Genomic DNA, 14,370 nt, shown 5'->3' on the forward strand with positions numbered 1-14,370 from the left:
TGACTCTTACACCAGGAACTCAAAATCTGAGAATTTTTCACCGCTTCACATTTTCTTTTCCAAACGGAAAAGGAAAATTTCAGTTGTTTTTTCCTGTTCCATGTACCTGAAATTTTTTCCCTGGCCAATTATGTTTGTTGTTCGGAACTCATTTTGTTTTCCTTTGACGCATTTCCACGTTCTTTAAATTTTAAAACTCCGCCTTCAGTAGTTTCAGGTGTTTTTTCACTTTTTTTGTTTTAACAATATTTTTCACTATTCATTTTAGTTCTGGGTGCGAGAGAGCCTCTGTTTTCAAGTTTCACAATTATATCAACTCTAATCATATGATATCGATGGGAGATGAATCATTTCCACGACTTTTCAAAGCCTGAAAAGAGAGAGTGTGAGGGAGGAAGTGAGTTAGTAATTCGCTTGGGTTTGTTGTGAAGTTGGTTGCCTGGAGAAACTTGCTCCGCCCTTCAGATTCGCTTCCTGTCCTTCATTTTCTACCTTCTCTAGCTTTGTGTGTGTGTTTTTTCCCGATTTTATTTTCACACTGTTTTTGACTTACAGATCGGAATCACGCGGATGAACAGGAAGTGGAATATGTTCATTGCAATCATGGTGTTCTCAACAATTTGGGGATGTTTTATCGGTGAGTTAGGGTGCTTATAGTTTAGGAAGTGCGGTTGATCGAGTTTTCCTTTTTATGGTGGTTCTTTTTTTGGTTAAAGTCTAACTATACAGTTTTGAAAGGCTAGGAGAATATAAAAGAATGAATAAAATTGGATAGATATATCAAGTTGAAGTCAATGATGCACAGTTGACGTTTTGAAGATTTTTGTTTTAATGGTCTAATATTGAAAAAAAAACAAAACTATATTAAATTCAGAAGAAGAAGTGAAAATTAAGGTTCAGTTGTTTATTAGTATCGACAAATGTTGTTACAACTTTTCAACCAGGTGCATAACCTTACCGAATCATTCTAGTTTTTCATAAATAACTTACACATATCCTGAGCTCAAGAAGGATGATGTCATACCTGAACAGACGTTATTATGATTATGATTTCGAAATTTTCAGCTTGCTATCAAATTTCTTAAAATTCATAAAATGATTTTTTTAATCATAATTGTCAACCTTACCGGTGACATTTTAGAAGTACAATGTCATAAGTATTGTTGTCTAATGAAACTTCAATCTTTTTCATCAAAGTATGAACATTTTTAAATCCTAATTACTCATTAAATTTTCTTTTATCTTTTCTCGTTTCTACTGAGAGTTAGTAAAAATATTTATTTTCAAAATTATTCCTCGTTATTCTCAAAAAAAAGTTCTGATTATTCTTTCTCAGAATACCAGTCATAATGTCTCACGTGTATAAATTTTATTATGATTTTGAAAACTTTTCCATAAGTAATGTGAATGACTTTTCTAAGGTTTTGACACTTTTCAAATCACCTCTGTCTAGTCTGATGATAGTGTTGTTAAAGTACATGCTATTTTTAAATCAGAAAACGGAAGTTGTTTCAAAGTATAAAGAGATTACCGTAGCCTCTGCAATTTCGGAAAGTTCATTTGAAAATATATTCCCCCGAAAAAGTTCATCATTTTTTCTCACACCCTCCCATCTCTGAACTCTTCTTTACTGATACCTTTGTTTTGAAAAAAAAATCCACCCATGCTTCCTTAGTGAGAAAATGAGTTAGCGTACACGTGAGCACCTACACACCTACACATTATCTCCACTGTCTTCTGTGTCATACAAGTGATGTGAAAAATCAGATTCCGTGAAAATAACAAAGCCTTGTTATGATAAGAAAAAGTCTGAAAAAAAATTAGTTTCAAATTTTCAGCTGGAAAACCGGCGAAAGAATGTGTTTTCAACGGAACAGTGACTGGGCTCGAGGATAATTGCACTCGGATTACTGGAAATTTGGTATTCGGAGGTTCTGATCCTGTTGCTGTGAGAAATCCAATTATCAGGCATTTGATAAAATTTGATGTTTCAGACCCTCTATTCCAAATTGGCCTACGTCGAGGAAGTGAATGGATGTGTTCAAGTTTCCGAAACCACTTACCCTCGTCTTGACTTTTTCGCCCGTCTGCGTACTGTCGTTTGTACCAATACTAGTATGCTTCTTTTGCTTAGGACACTTCTTCTAATATTTTTCAGGTTTCCCAGTAGACTTTATGGTCGCAAATAATTCTGCTCTCGAGCGTTTGGGAATGCCGTATCTCAGGTATGAAAAAAGTTATTTACGAGTGCTGTCTACAAAAATTCAGAGTAAATCGTCTGGGACTCACATTCAACCCGAAGTTGTGCATTACTTCTGAGGAAGGGATGAGGTATACAAATGTGCAGAGAGGGCAGAACGATAGTTTTGTAGTTTGTCAAGGAAGAGCTGGTGAGCAATCTAGATAGAGAAATACATCATGATAATGATTCTAGGACCATTGAAAGAGTGCAACTCGACAATGAATGGAATTAATGGCGGATTAACTGATGGATGTGAGCTAATTACCGGACACTTGTACGTTGAGGGAACCAACAATGCCAACATTACGGATAAGTTGCAATATGTTAAGGAAGTGTATGGAAGGGTCTATATCCGATCCACCAATTTGAACACTCTATCGATGCCATTGTTGGAGAAAGTCTACGCATCGGATCCAATGGCAACAGCTAGTAAGAGGAATTAAAATCAAAATTGAAGGGATTGATAAAGGAAATAAATTTGAAATGAATATAATAGATCGTTCAATGTTTTTTTGAGAATCAAACTACTTGAAAAAAAAGCAGGTGTTTAAACAAATTTCTGATGTTTGAATTTGATGTCACAAAAAACAAAATTCGCAATTTCTTTCCAGCTCTCGAGCCAACCTTCTCTGTCTCTGGAAACACCAACTTCACTAAACTCCAAGTTCCAAAAGTCAACTTCATGGCAAAGAGCGACCAAGCCTTCTTGACTTCCGACGCCTCCTACGTCATGGATCAAGATCTTTGCAATCAGTTGTCCCCCTATGGCCAAGTGGTGTCTAATGGAACGGTCTGTGGTAGGTCATGTCGACACTAATCAGTCGAAAACGTTTTTATGTGTTCTATTTTGCAGTTGCGAAGAATACACCACGCCACAATCAATGGACGTCAATCATTCTCGCGCTCGGCATCTCTATGGTGATTTTCATATGAAATATGGAAAAGCCAGGCACGGAAATTTTTTTTACTAATCTGTATTATTTATAATCTCAGGAGGAAAATTATTTTTTGTGTGTAAGGAATGTAATTAGAGTCACTAAACATAAATTGACTTGAATATTCTGTAATAAAGTTCTTTTTTTACTCATGGCTCGGAACGGAGGCAACTGTACAAAGTTTTCAATGTATTCCAAACATTTCTGGGGGGGGGGGGGGGCTTGAAAACCAAGTCTCAGTGAGAACTTTTTTGAAAATTTTGTAAAATTTATAATAGAAAGCCTTATATTGCCTATTTCGAGTCAATATACAGTACCAGTCAATAAAATTCACAAAAACAGATTTTTCGATTGATTTTCGACTGTTTTGACAATTTTTAGGAAGTCTGGAGATCACTAGTCAATTTTTCGATCACTGTTAAATATTTGGAAGGTGTAGAACAGACCTAGATTAAGAATTTTGCGTTCATAGGATTTTTTTAAAACTCCTCATTTTCAGATATTTTCCGATTTCTGAAAGACACCTATTTCTTTACATTTTCAGTACAAAACGGGTCAATAAAAAGTCTTTCGAATATTTGGCAATTAGCTGAAAATCGGCAGTTAGCTGAAAATCGGCAATTATATCAAAAATTCTGTGAATGCAAAATTATTTATTCTGGTCTGATATACACCCTCGAAAACTTTAAATGTAAGAGGAAACTTGACAGCTCCAGACTGGTGAAAATGGTGAAAATGGCTAAAAATCTACTTAAAAATGTATTTCTGTATATTGTGGTCGGCTTGATCGCCCATGTATGTGTCTACTCATTCTATTGACCCGTTCCTGCTGAATCAAAAAAGTTAAATTGGCAACATCAAAAATCGAAATCAATCTCATTAGGCATACGATTTGAAATTTGAAGTCACAAGGGACCGGTTCACTGATCTACATCTTCCTTGTTCAATGGAAATCGGTCCCCCTCCTTTCTTTCATCTGCATTTGTTTCCCACAAGTCAGTCATTTGGAAATCCAGCTTTCCCCACTTTCCGAAATTTTTATATTCTTATCTTCTTTCCCCTTTTTGCCCCCGTCTCTTTTTCACATTCAAACATTGTTTTTACACATATGTCCGTGTCTTCCACTTGTATCCCATTCACCACTTCCTCCCTTATTCATTGTTTTAATTCGATTCAAATTTGTATCCACTTCTCCCACTTTTTTCTGTTGCCGGATAATCTTATCTTTATTGGTGTAGTACGTCTTCTGCCCCTAATTGACCTCTATTCGCTGAAACGGAACACTCATTTGGATGGCGACACTGTGTTTGATTGATAAAAGCTGACTTCTGCAGCAGTGAAACCAACTAACAAAGAAAAAAACGACAGAAGTGGGTGGGAACACAATGCAAAATATTTTTGCTTCTTGTAACTTTCGCTTCTTGGGACTTCGTACTGTTTTTCTATTGAAGTGTGACTATGTGGCCAGACTAACGACATTTTTTGTGGTTTTTCAGCTGGAACTGTATTCGTTGCTGTTTCAGAGGTGATTTATGCTTTTGCAGCATTTTGAAAATTTCTGGTTTTTGCTGATATGAAATTTGTTTGCTACACTTTTTTGTAGTTCGAAGCTTCAGAATTTGACTTGCCTCGTATGATTTACAGTACTACGTTTTTCACTGGATTTTCGGCTCGATTTGACCATTTTCAGAAGTCTGGAAGTCGGTTTTCCGATCGGTTTGAAAATTTTGGAGAATGCAAAACAGATCCAGATTTGAAACTTTTCATGCACAGAATTTTTCAAAAAATTCCAAGTTTTTTGGTTATTTGCCAATTTTGGAAATCCCTTTCGGGCCGTTTTGTACTGAAAACCTGAACAAAAAAGCGTCTTTCAAAAATCGGCGGATAGCTGAAAAACTAGGAATTTTCTAAAAATTCTGTGAATGCAACGTTTTCAAACCAGATCTGTTTTACACCCACCAAAAATTTCAACCTGATCGGAAACTTGACAACCGAGCTCCAGACTCCGGAAAACCGTAAAAATGAAAGGAAATCAACTGAAAATACAGTTTTGTATATTTCAATAACATGTACTGTGTATGTTCTGTCCATTGAGTGAAAAATATGATCTCCAAATTCGGCTTGTTCAGGATAATATAATTCAAAAATTCGCAAAGGTTAGTCAAAATTTTTCGCAAAAATCGACAGTTCTGGTATACTAAAAAATTAGATAGTCTGATATCTCAAATGTTTTGATCAAAAAATCTAATACTCGAAATTCCCAAATTTGAAATTTTGTGACACTGAAAAAATTAACGATCTCCTTTTTCAAAAGTCTTTTTTTTTTGGACTGTCCTTCAAGTCTAGAACGTGAAATTTATCAAAGAAAGTAGCGAACTTTGAGAAAAAAAATGAAAATTTTCGAAAATTCGATTATTTTAATTTGAGTTTTTTTTTTCAAATCTATGAGTTTCCTGGCCTATAATCCGGATCGTTCAACGATTCGAGGGTACAACGGGGTACAAATTGATTTAGGTTTACGAAATCACTAACTCTGGGGAACAAAGCTCGACTTTTTCCAGAGATTTTGCACCCCCGAATTGAGGATTTTGTTCCCCTAAATCACGTTGTATCCCAATGACCTCAACATTTTTTGTACCCTCTATGTGACAAGCTTTCTGAGTTTGGTGTTCTGGGTTCTACAAGCCTTAAACCCAATACCTTGTTCTTAGAATAATCATTAGATGTCTCCGCGTCGTTCCTAACGACTATCAAAAAAATGTCTGGCAAATTGAACGCGGAATAAAAATACGATATACGATTTCACTAATGTGCCATTGGACAATCAACGACGCAACAACTGCTTCCTCCTTCGCTTTCACCATTCATTCTTTTTTTCACCGTCGTCGTCACCAACACCGTCTCCTTCATCTTGTTTCGACCGTCAAAACTTGTCCTTTGCCAAGTTTCGCCTTCAACAAGGCTGCAACAAAATGACGGCCCGCGCGCCTATTACCGGATATATTTCACGTTGGCCACTCTCTATCAAGGACACCTTGAGATGTTGAAAAAAGGGGCAGGAAGGAAGGTTTTGCGCAACAGCGCAGCGAGGAGGCGACAAAATAGTGGCGATCCTTATCATTTTTTAATGAGGTACGCCTCGCTTGCGCAAGCGTGTTGCGCCACCACTTTCAAAAAATGAGGAGGAACATGTTGCTTAGTTGGATGTATCCTTTTTGTCTGTGTTTTTTTACAGGTTAGGTGTTCATACACCAACTGACATTTAGTTATAAAGTCTAGATCTACCAGCTAATATACCATTTTTCCATAAAATATTTGTGATCTTACGATACGCAATTTATTAGTTGACACATCTTTCGCATCTTTCACAGAAACCAAAATAATTGAGTTCGAAGTTGACGGTTTGGGTGGGCTTCTATCAGACGAAATACGGGCGATTTATAGCTATTTTTGAATTATCCATTCTACCATATTTTTGTCCGTCCATTTATTTTTTTTCATATTACAATAAAATAATGCTAATCGAAGTCAAGCGTCTTAATAATTGGCACTTATGAGAAATGTCCACTTCACCACCAATTTATGCTTCTCCCACCTCTTTCCTTATTCTCGCCGCATTGTCTTTCAAAAAACTTTCACTCATCATTTCACTTTACTTTGATATATACCAGTTTTCTCATCCATTCCCATTCTTTTTTCTCAATTCCTATTCTTCACTATCTCAGTTCTTTTTCTACTCCATTTCATTACTACTACATCACACTCTGGCTTTTTTTGCAGTTCGCCACTTGTTACCCCTCGTTGATTAATTTTGTTCCTTTGTTACCCACCAAACCATTTACCTTTTCTAGATCAGAAAAATGTTGCGGCTAACAATCTTTTTGGCAGCGTTCGCTACACTCGGATATTGTCAAGAGAATGGAATTGATTTTGATAATCCGGGAGTGAGTTTTGACTAAAAAGATTTTCAAACGGAAAACTGTTTTTCAGAATTGTGGAACAGAAGCCAGCAATTGGAAGCCGTGCATTGAGCGGAAAGTAGCAGACCAAGTTTTCGGAAGCTGCTGCTCCAGATTTGTGCCACCTGAGTGTCGTGGACTCTGTATCTACGAGACAAATGCCATTGAAGCCAGAGTTGTGGTAAGTTTGAGTTGAATTTAGAGGATCTCAGTTCCTAAAAATCGCAACATTTGTTATGTTTCACAGAATATTGATTTTAAAGAATATGGAGCTTCGGGGTTACACTCTCAGTACTAAATTGTTTGCCAGAGAGGCTTTAGACCAGAAAAATCTGTAAAAGCTGAATTATGTTACAGTACCGGTCAATAATATAATAAACGAAAACATGTGGTTCAGTTTATTTCGGTAATTTTCAGGATTCTAGAGCTCGGCTGTCAAGTTTCGGATCACTTTGAAGATTTTAGAAGACACAGAGCTAGACTGAAAACATTGTATTTACAGAATTTTTTGAAAATTCCTAGTTTTTTAGCAAGTCTCCGATTTTGAAAATACACCTTTTATCTATTTTCATACTGAAACTGTGGAAAAAAACAGATGTACTTCAGAAGTTGGAAAGTAGCTGAAAAAACTAGGGAATCTCATGAAACTGGACAAACGCAAAATTTTCAATTTAGGTTTGTTTTACACACTCCAACCTTTTCAAAGTGATTGAAAACTTGGCAGCCGAGCTTCAGCTTCCTGAAAATTGTTATAATCTACTGAAAAGAGCGTATTTGAACGTCTTTTGTAAAATTTTTGTACTGTATGTGAAAATACACAAGTTTTTTGAAAAGTATTATTTGCGGTTGAACGTCTAGAACAGTCGATAATAGTTCAAAATTAGGATAATCTGATAAAATCGAATTCTTTATTTTTCTACTAATGTCTTCCAGCTAATGCACACCATCCAACCATCCCGCTGCCGTCTTTACAAATATCTCCCAGCTATTGTCCACTGTGCCGCACAAACCCACGACAACAGCGAATGCTGCAGATCCAACGGAGTCGCTGAACTCGGAGAGCAATGCGTTCAAATGTGCCAACCACAAAGCAACCCACGACGATTCTGGGGAGTCAAGTCCCTCCGCAAGGATATGGTTGTCTGCTTGGCCCGTTGGGATCAAATCATGCAATGCCACCAGTCTGGTCTCAGAGCGAGAAAGGTTCCACGTGTGAACGCCTAAATTTCCTTCCCCTCTTATCTTCGAAAATCTCATCTCCAAACACTCAAAATAATTATTATTATTACCACCTGTTACTCATTTCTCTAATATCCCCTCACCTTCTTCAACAACATCTTTCTCTTTGAGTATTTTGTTTTCTCATTCTGCTCGTTTTTTTTTGTCTGTCCTGGTCATATCATAAATTGATTCTTTGTATTTTTCTACGTTTTTGTTTAGAGTTTTCCCAAGGAACAAGAAAACAGAAAAAAGGCTTCCAGTAGTTATTTATGACGACTCAACCAGTATGACTTTTTTCTACAAATCAGATTTATTTCTTTCCCTTACATTCAGCTGCCGTTCGTGTGTCTATGGAAATGGGACCGGTATAACATTTTGAGGTAATTTCAATAATCGGAATCGAAAAAACCCTTCAAAGTTATGGTACCTTCGATTTAATCGAAACTGTGCTGATTTTTAGAAGGAAGATGACAGTTTTGAATGAATAAAAAAAAAGTTAATAGTCTTCACACTTTAGAGCGGGATATCTTGACTGGATGATTTCTTACAACAAAGTTTTCCACTGCGAAATTGAAAATCTACATATGGTTTTTCGTATACCTTGAAATTTTCAGGCTTTTCAAACAACATTTATTAGGTTGTTTTATTTCATAATTGACTATGTTTCACCAAAGCCAGGAGAAGTTGAATTTTCGGCCGATACTGTAGGTAAATAACACTGCATTCAAAAACGATGACCTTTCTCACCCATTAACGGTATTTTATAGTTCATATTTGAATGCTCCTATTTGCTGTTTGCTAATGGCATGCACTTTAGCTCTCACACAGAATGGCTCATCAAACTAGAATTGCTAATAAAGTCATTTTATGACCCACTATAACTACCTGCACTTTTACATATCAGTAACTGGATACTGTAGAAAGAGTACTGTAGCAAAAGTATAGGATCGCTGGCAACAGAAAGCATCCATAGTGTTGAGAGGAGTCGAATGAAATTCAAGGTACCGTAAAGCATGTATTGGAACGACCTCTTCAACAGATAGGCTCCTCTAATAGAATGGCTCTTTAAGAAAAACTTGAAATAAAAATAGAACGGCTCCTGTGATAGACGAACTCCCTCAATTGTGTTGTTTGAAATTGAAAATTCCTTCACATTTTTAGTGAAAAATAATTCGAAAATTCGTTAAAACAGAGTTTTTCTGAACAATTTGCTCAATTACAATAAAATTGATAGGTTTTCATAACTTTTGAACGAGAATTCACCGAATTTTTGAAAAATTAAGACTTTCGAAGAAAAAAAATTGCCGTAAAAAGGAAACTCCAATAGTTCCTTGGAACAATGAAAGGGACTTACAGGTTAAACGATATTTTTTGAGAAATACGAAAACTTATATATTAGTTTATTACAATATGACAGGATTATTTATATTTTCGTGTCAAATTTACTTGCGTCACGTCGAAGTGCAAAAACTTTATTTGAAATCCAATATTGTCTTAGAATTGGGATCCTAATGTTTTCCCAACTTCTCGTCTGACAGTAATTAAAAACAAAACTACAGTGTCCCTGTGATTGTACAGTATCCTGTGACTACAGTATCCCTTAGATTGTATAGTATCCCTGTGTTTGATCAAGTTTTATTCCAGAATAAGGAAAGTTGCGAAATAATCCTAAATTCTATTCAGTCGGATATGACAATAGTAATTAAAAGTTTTTGCGGTTTTACTCATGATATGATTTTGTACAACAAAGTTGACAAGTAAAAATATTGAAATCTATATTTTTCCGTATGCCTGATATTTTCAGGATTATCCAATGAAATGCACATTGATTTTCAGACATTTAAAGTTGACTAATTTCAACAAAAAATAGACAAAAATATATAATATGCTATTGGCAACTACGGTATGTCAACATTATCCCAAATAGGACAGCATTCAAACTTGTTGACTTTTCTCACCCATAATTGATGATTTGGAGTAGATATTTGAATTTAATTGCTCACTATTTGCTGATGGCTCGCATCTTAGCTTTCACATATCATGATTCATAAAACAAGAATTGCTCATAAGGTCACCTCATCCAAACTCCTCCCCTTTTTTTCTATCACCTCATCCAAACTCCTCCCCTTTTATCATCAGTCTTCGTTTACTGTAGCACGAGCATCGGCTTGCTGATTATTTATTTGATAACATTTCAAGTTGCGTTTCAAGATCCGCCAAAAAAAACGAGCTATGTCCAGGGTGGTACTTAAGCTGGTTCTTTGGAGAGGTATAACAACAAGGTTTCAAAATTCCTAGTCAGATAGTAATAGAAAGGACTACTGTACTATTCAAAAAGTATGAAATTTGAGAGCACTTAATTCAAATTAGCCTATTGAGAAAGTGGGTCTATTCAGAAAGTGTTCGAAAGTGAAATAATTCATGATAGTAGCATGTGCTACAGGACATTCTGCATTTGACAAAGGAACCTTAACACCTCACAGACCCAGATTTTGATTAAAACTTCAAGATACGTCAAGGATAGCCTATCTAGACATTTCTGAAATTTTTAGAAATTTTCAGTTTCAGCCGAGCTACATCAGTTTCAGTACCGAAAATCACCATTTCAGTGCAAAACAGCGATTTTCAAAGACGATTTTCTCAAGTCCTAGGACCTTTAAGAACCTGAAAAATGTTGCTTTATACTCACATTTGGATAAATTTTGATATTTCAAATTTTTTCTCAGCATATTAATTTTTCAGTTTTCGAAGAAATCTGGAAAACCGTGAAAAAATTAAAAAATAAAAATTTTTTGTTCTTGAGAAACTATTTGAAATATCAAAATTCATTAAATTCACTGAAACGGCAATTTTCGCTACTGAAACTGATATAACTCGGCTGAAACTGGCGGGCTTAACTTCAGATACTTCCAGATAAGCTATCCTGACATATTCTGAAATTTTCATCAAAATCTGGGTTTGTGGGTTGTTGAGGTTTCCTTGTTAAGAGATTTATAGATTCTGAAACAAACATTTAATTGAGCAACACTACGTGCATTTGCTTTTATCAAACGGTTGAAACATTCCTGCACTTCTCATAAATTCACCACCTCCTTTCAAATTGCTGAGATAATAACGAAATTGCTGTACTTCTTCTTTCCTTTTATTGAGTCTCACTAAAACCAGAATACGTCTATTGAGCCCATCCTTTTTTCCTCGGTATTTGGCCCACAAGATTTTTCCTTGTCGGATAATAAAATTGGGTTTCTTAAGATGGTTATGGGGCATTTCAGCCTTTCGAATTTCTTTTTGAGATTTTTCGGAGGACCACTTAGGCTCCACCCATATTTTGAGCGTGAGTCCAACATTTCTTCCGGGTAGGGTTGAACTCTCCTATTTAGCATCTCTACTTCTGCCCAAAAATATCAGTTATGTTTCGCGTCCGGGACTATAATTGGGATTTGTTGCCAATATTTAGGAAGGTTGGTGGCTCAAAAATGGAATAAAGGGTTGGAAAAATGTAACATTAGATATAAGACAACAATATCATATTTTTAAAAATCTAAAAATAACTGGTTATTTTCATTTCCTATCAAAAAACTATTCCATCTGCCAATGGAGACTCCAAAGACTGTCCTGTTAATTATGTAACTTGCACAAAAAACTGTATTTGATATGTCACAAAGAATCATTACTTTTACCTTCAAAGAGATAGATTTTGCTTGCCGACAACTAAATTATTCATTTTAGTTATCTTGAATAAGCCGAACAAGTACATAGAGAGTCCGTCGGTATCACACCTTTGATGTATTCATCACTGTCCTTTTGCCTATCAAATTTGGAACTATTTTGGAGATTGTTGGGAAGTATAATTCGGAAGAAATAGCAAATTGAATTAGATGTTTGATTTTTCCATCAAATTTCTATGGTAGCAGAAAAAATTTCACCGTAAAACACTTCAAAGTTATGAACCCTCAAATTTTTAATTTTAAAGGAGGCGAGACAGCAAAAGTTTTGGGGGACAGTTTGGGGGACGAAATCGCGCCGCGCTTAGTAGGCCATCGTTCGGCAGCTGCTTTTCCGCTCTCGTAGCTCAGCCGGTAGCGGCGCTGTACCCCTGAGCTGCCTGTCATGAGTTCAACTCCTCATGGGGGTTCACTAGGCAAAATATCAGGAAAACTTTGTTTTTGATGTCTGGCCTCCTTTAAGCTTTTATCTTCACTGCTGTGAGAGATATCAATTAGTGGTTAACTGACAAAATACTATGAATTTCATGAAGAACATTTTGTCAGTTGGCGTTTTTTAGATATCTAGCTCAGGAAAGGTAACATTGGGACTCAACGTTTACCGTTTTGCGGGACTTTTCCTAAAATCAGTACACTGATCATATTCCTGGTCCGGCAGGTCGTCGCCGACTATTCGAAAAAACCCCGTTTTCTTCTGTCTCGGTTCGCGATCGGTTTTAGGTACAGTATTCGCTTGAAAAGTTAGTTTCAAGAGTATCAATCACTGTCTCAATCGTTCGCACTCTCAATTTTGCTACACTATTTCATTTCGCATACATCAATTTGCCAATAAAATTGTCTCTGTTTCAAAAAGTCAATTAAAATTTCTCTTTTCACTACGAAAACTGATCACAAAACTGTTCGGAAAGAGACAAAGTTCATAAGTAGTGAAGTGGAATCAGGTTACTGTGAAGTGTTTGTGCCTATAAAAACCATTTTGAGCTCTTTCACAGATTGTAGTCCTTCTTATTTTGGACCTCATTCAAATAAAATCACAATCTTTTTAGACCGTTATTTCTAATTTTGGACGTAGATTGATGTATGTGTTCTAGAGGCAAACGTTTCCCAGACAACTCGCGCTGTTCTTCTTTTTTTTCAAAGTTGCGTCATTCACAAATAGCTGTTTGGTACGGTAGAAAAGTGCACTATCTGAAATACCTGCGACTTATTGCGGCACCACAGAGGCCCCCACAGAGGCCCTTTCTCTTTTCTGTGAATTTGCTCTCATTCATTCTTACTACGTTCCCCAAATCGTTTCTGCTGATCCACGAGTCTAATGCGGTTCTTCCAGTTTTACAAGAAGGTAAGAAACCCAGAACCACTTTTAGGTGATAATGATTATTTCAACAAAAGTTAGTGTTCTGTGTAATAATTCTACCGACCAGTATCTTCTTTTTCATCATCTGTTTGTTCTTTTCCCCGTCATTTAATGGCATTCATATCAGTTGTTGGGCATGGTAACCAGGGAGGCGGGGCCACACAGAACCGCGACCTTCCCAGCTATCTTCTTTCATTAAAAACCTTTCCAACTGCCACAAGTACATCTCTCTTCTTAGTATCGTCTTTGAATTACGGTAAGAACTTAAGAGATACTTTAAAATTACATTAGTTTGAGTTGGGGTTATCAAGAGATAGACAGGATACTTGTTCACAGGTGGGAAGAGCTCTCTCATTGAAAGATAATCCCACAATTCGAATGAGCTGTTCAGAATGTCATTTCTAATTTTGGACGCAGATTGATGTGTGTATTTCAGAAACGAATGTCTCCCAGACAACTTGCGCTTTCCTCCATTTTTTTTCAAAAATTCGTCATTCACAAATAACTGCGGGGTACGGCGGAAAAGTGCACTTTCTCTGCTTTTTGAAACATCTGCGACTGTATGTGGTACCACAGAGTTCACATTTCTTCTTCTGTGCCAACAGCTGCTTGGTACAGTAGAGGAGTCCTCTTATTCTGTCATTTGAAATATCTGCCACTGACTGGGGTACTAAAGAGTTCACGCCTCCCTTTTTTTCCTGTGAACTTGCTCTCATTTCATCTTATTCAACTTTCGCCGAACTGTTCCTGTTGGTCCGAGAGTCTAATGTGGTGTTTCCAGTTCTACCGGAAGGTAAAAAATCAATCTTTGGGGTCTAACCTAGATAAAAGATCACATGATTACATCACCGACTCCTGTATTCCCGGTCCCATCGATCAATAGCGTTTCAATTATGACGACTATAGTCTTATCAACCCAGATTTTTTGATC

At 36.4% G+C, this 14,370-nt stretch overlaps 2 protein-coding genes across 2 annotated transcripts; both read left to right on the top strand.

Annotated features, from left to right (window-relative positions):
* Positions 1-570: 570 nt before the first annotated feature.
* Positions 571-3,175, top strand: CBG07788 (the record flags this gene model as incomplete). The annotated part of the gene is made up of 8 exons (XM_045240432.1): positions 571-637; positions 1,839-1,948; positions 1,995-2,115; positions 2,159-2,225; positions 2,269-2,390; positions 2,435-2,671; positions 2,854-3,039; positions 3,096-3,175. The coding sequence occupies 8 exons, from the start codon at positions 571-573 to the stop codon at positions 3,173-3,175; spliced, it is 990 nt and encodes a 329-aa protein (XP_045093434.1).
* Positions 3,176-7,037: 3,862 nt separating this feature from the next.
* Positions 7,038-8,360, top strand: CBG07786 (the record flags this gene model as incomplete). Its single annotated transcript, XM_002645952.1, has 3 exons — positions 7,038-7,121; positions 7,168-7,317; positions 8,070-8,360. 3 exons carry the CDS (start codon positions 7,038-7,040, stop codon positions 8,358-8,360), a joined length of 525 nt encoding a protein of 174 aa, XP_002645998.1.
* Positions 8,361-14,370: the final 6,010 nt, after the last annotated feature.

Source organism: Caenorhabditis briggsae (assembly GCF_000004555.2).
Source record: "Caenorhabditis briggsae complete genome, chrX, whole genome shotgun sequence".
NCBI classification, from domain to species: domain Eukaryota; kingdom Metazoa; phylum Nematoda; class Chromadorea; order Rhabditida; family Rhabditidae; genus Caenorhabditis; species Caenorhabditis briggsae.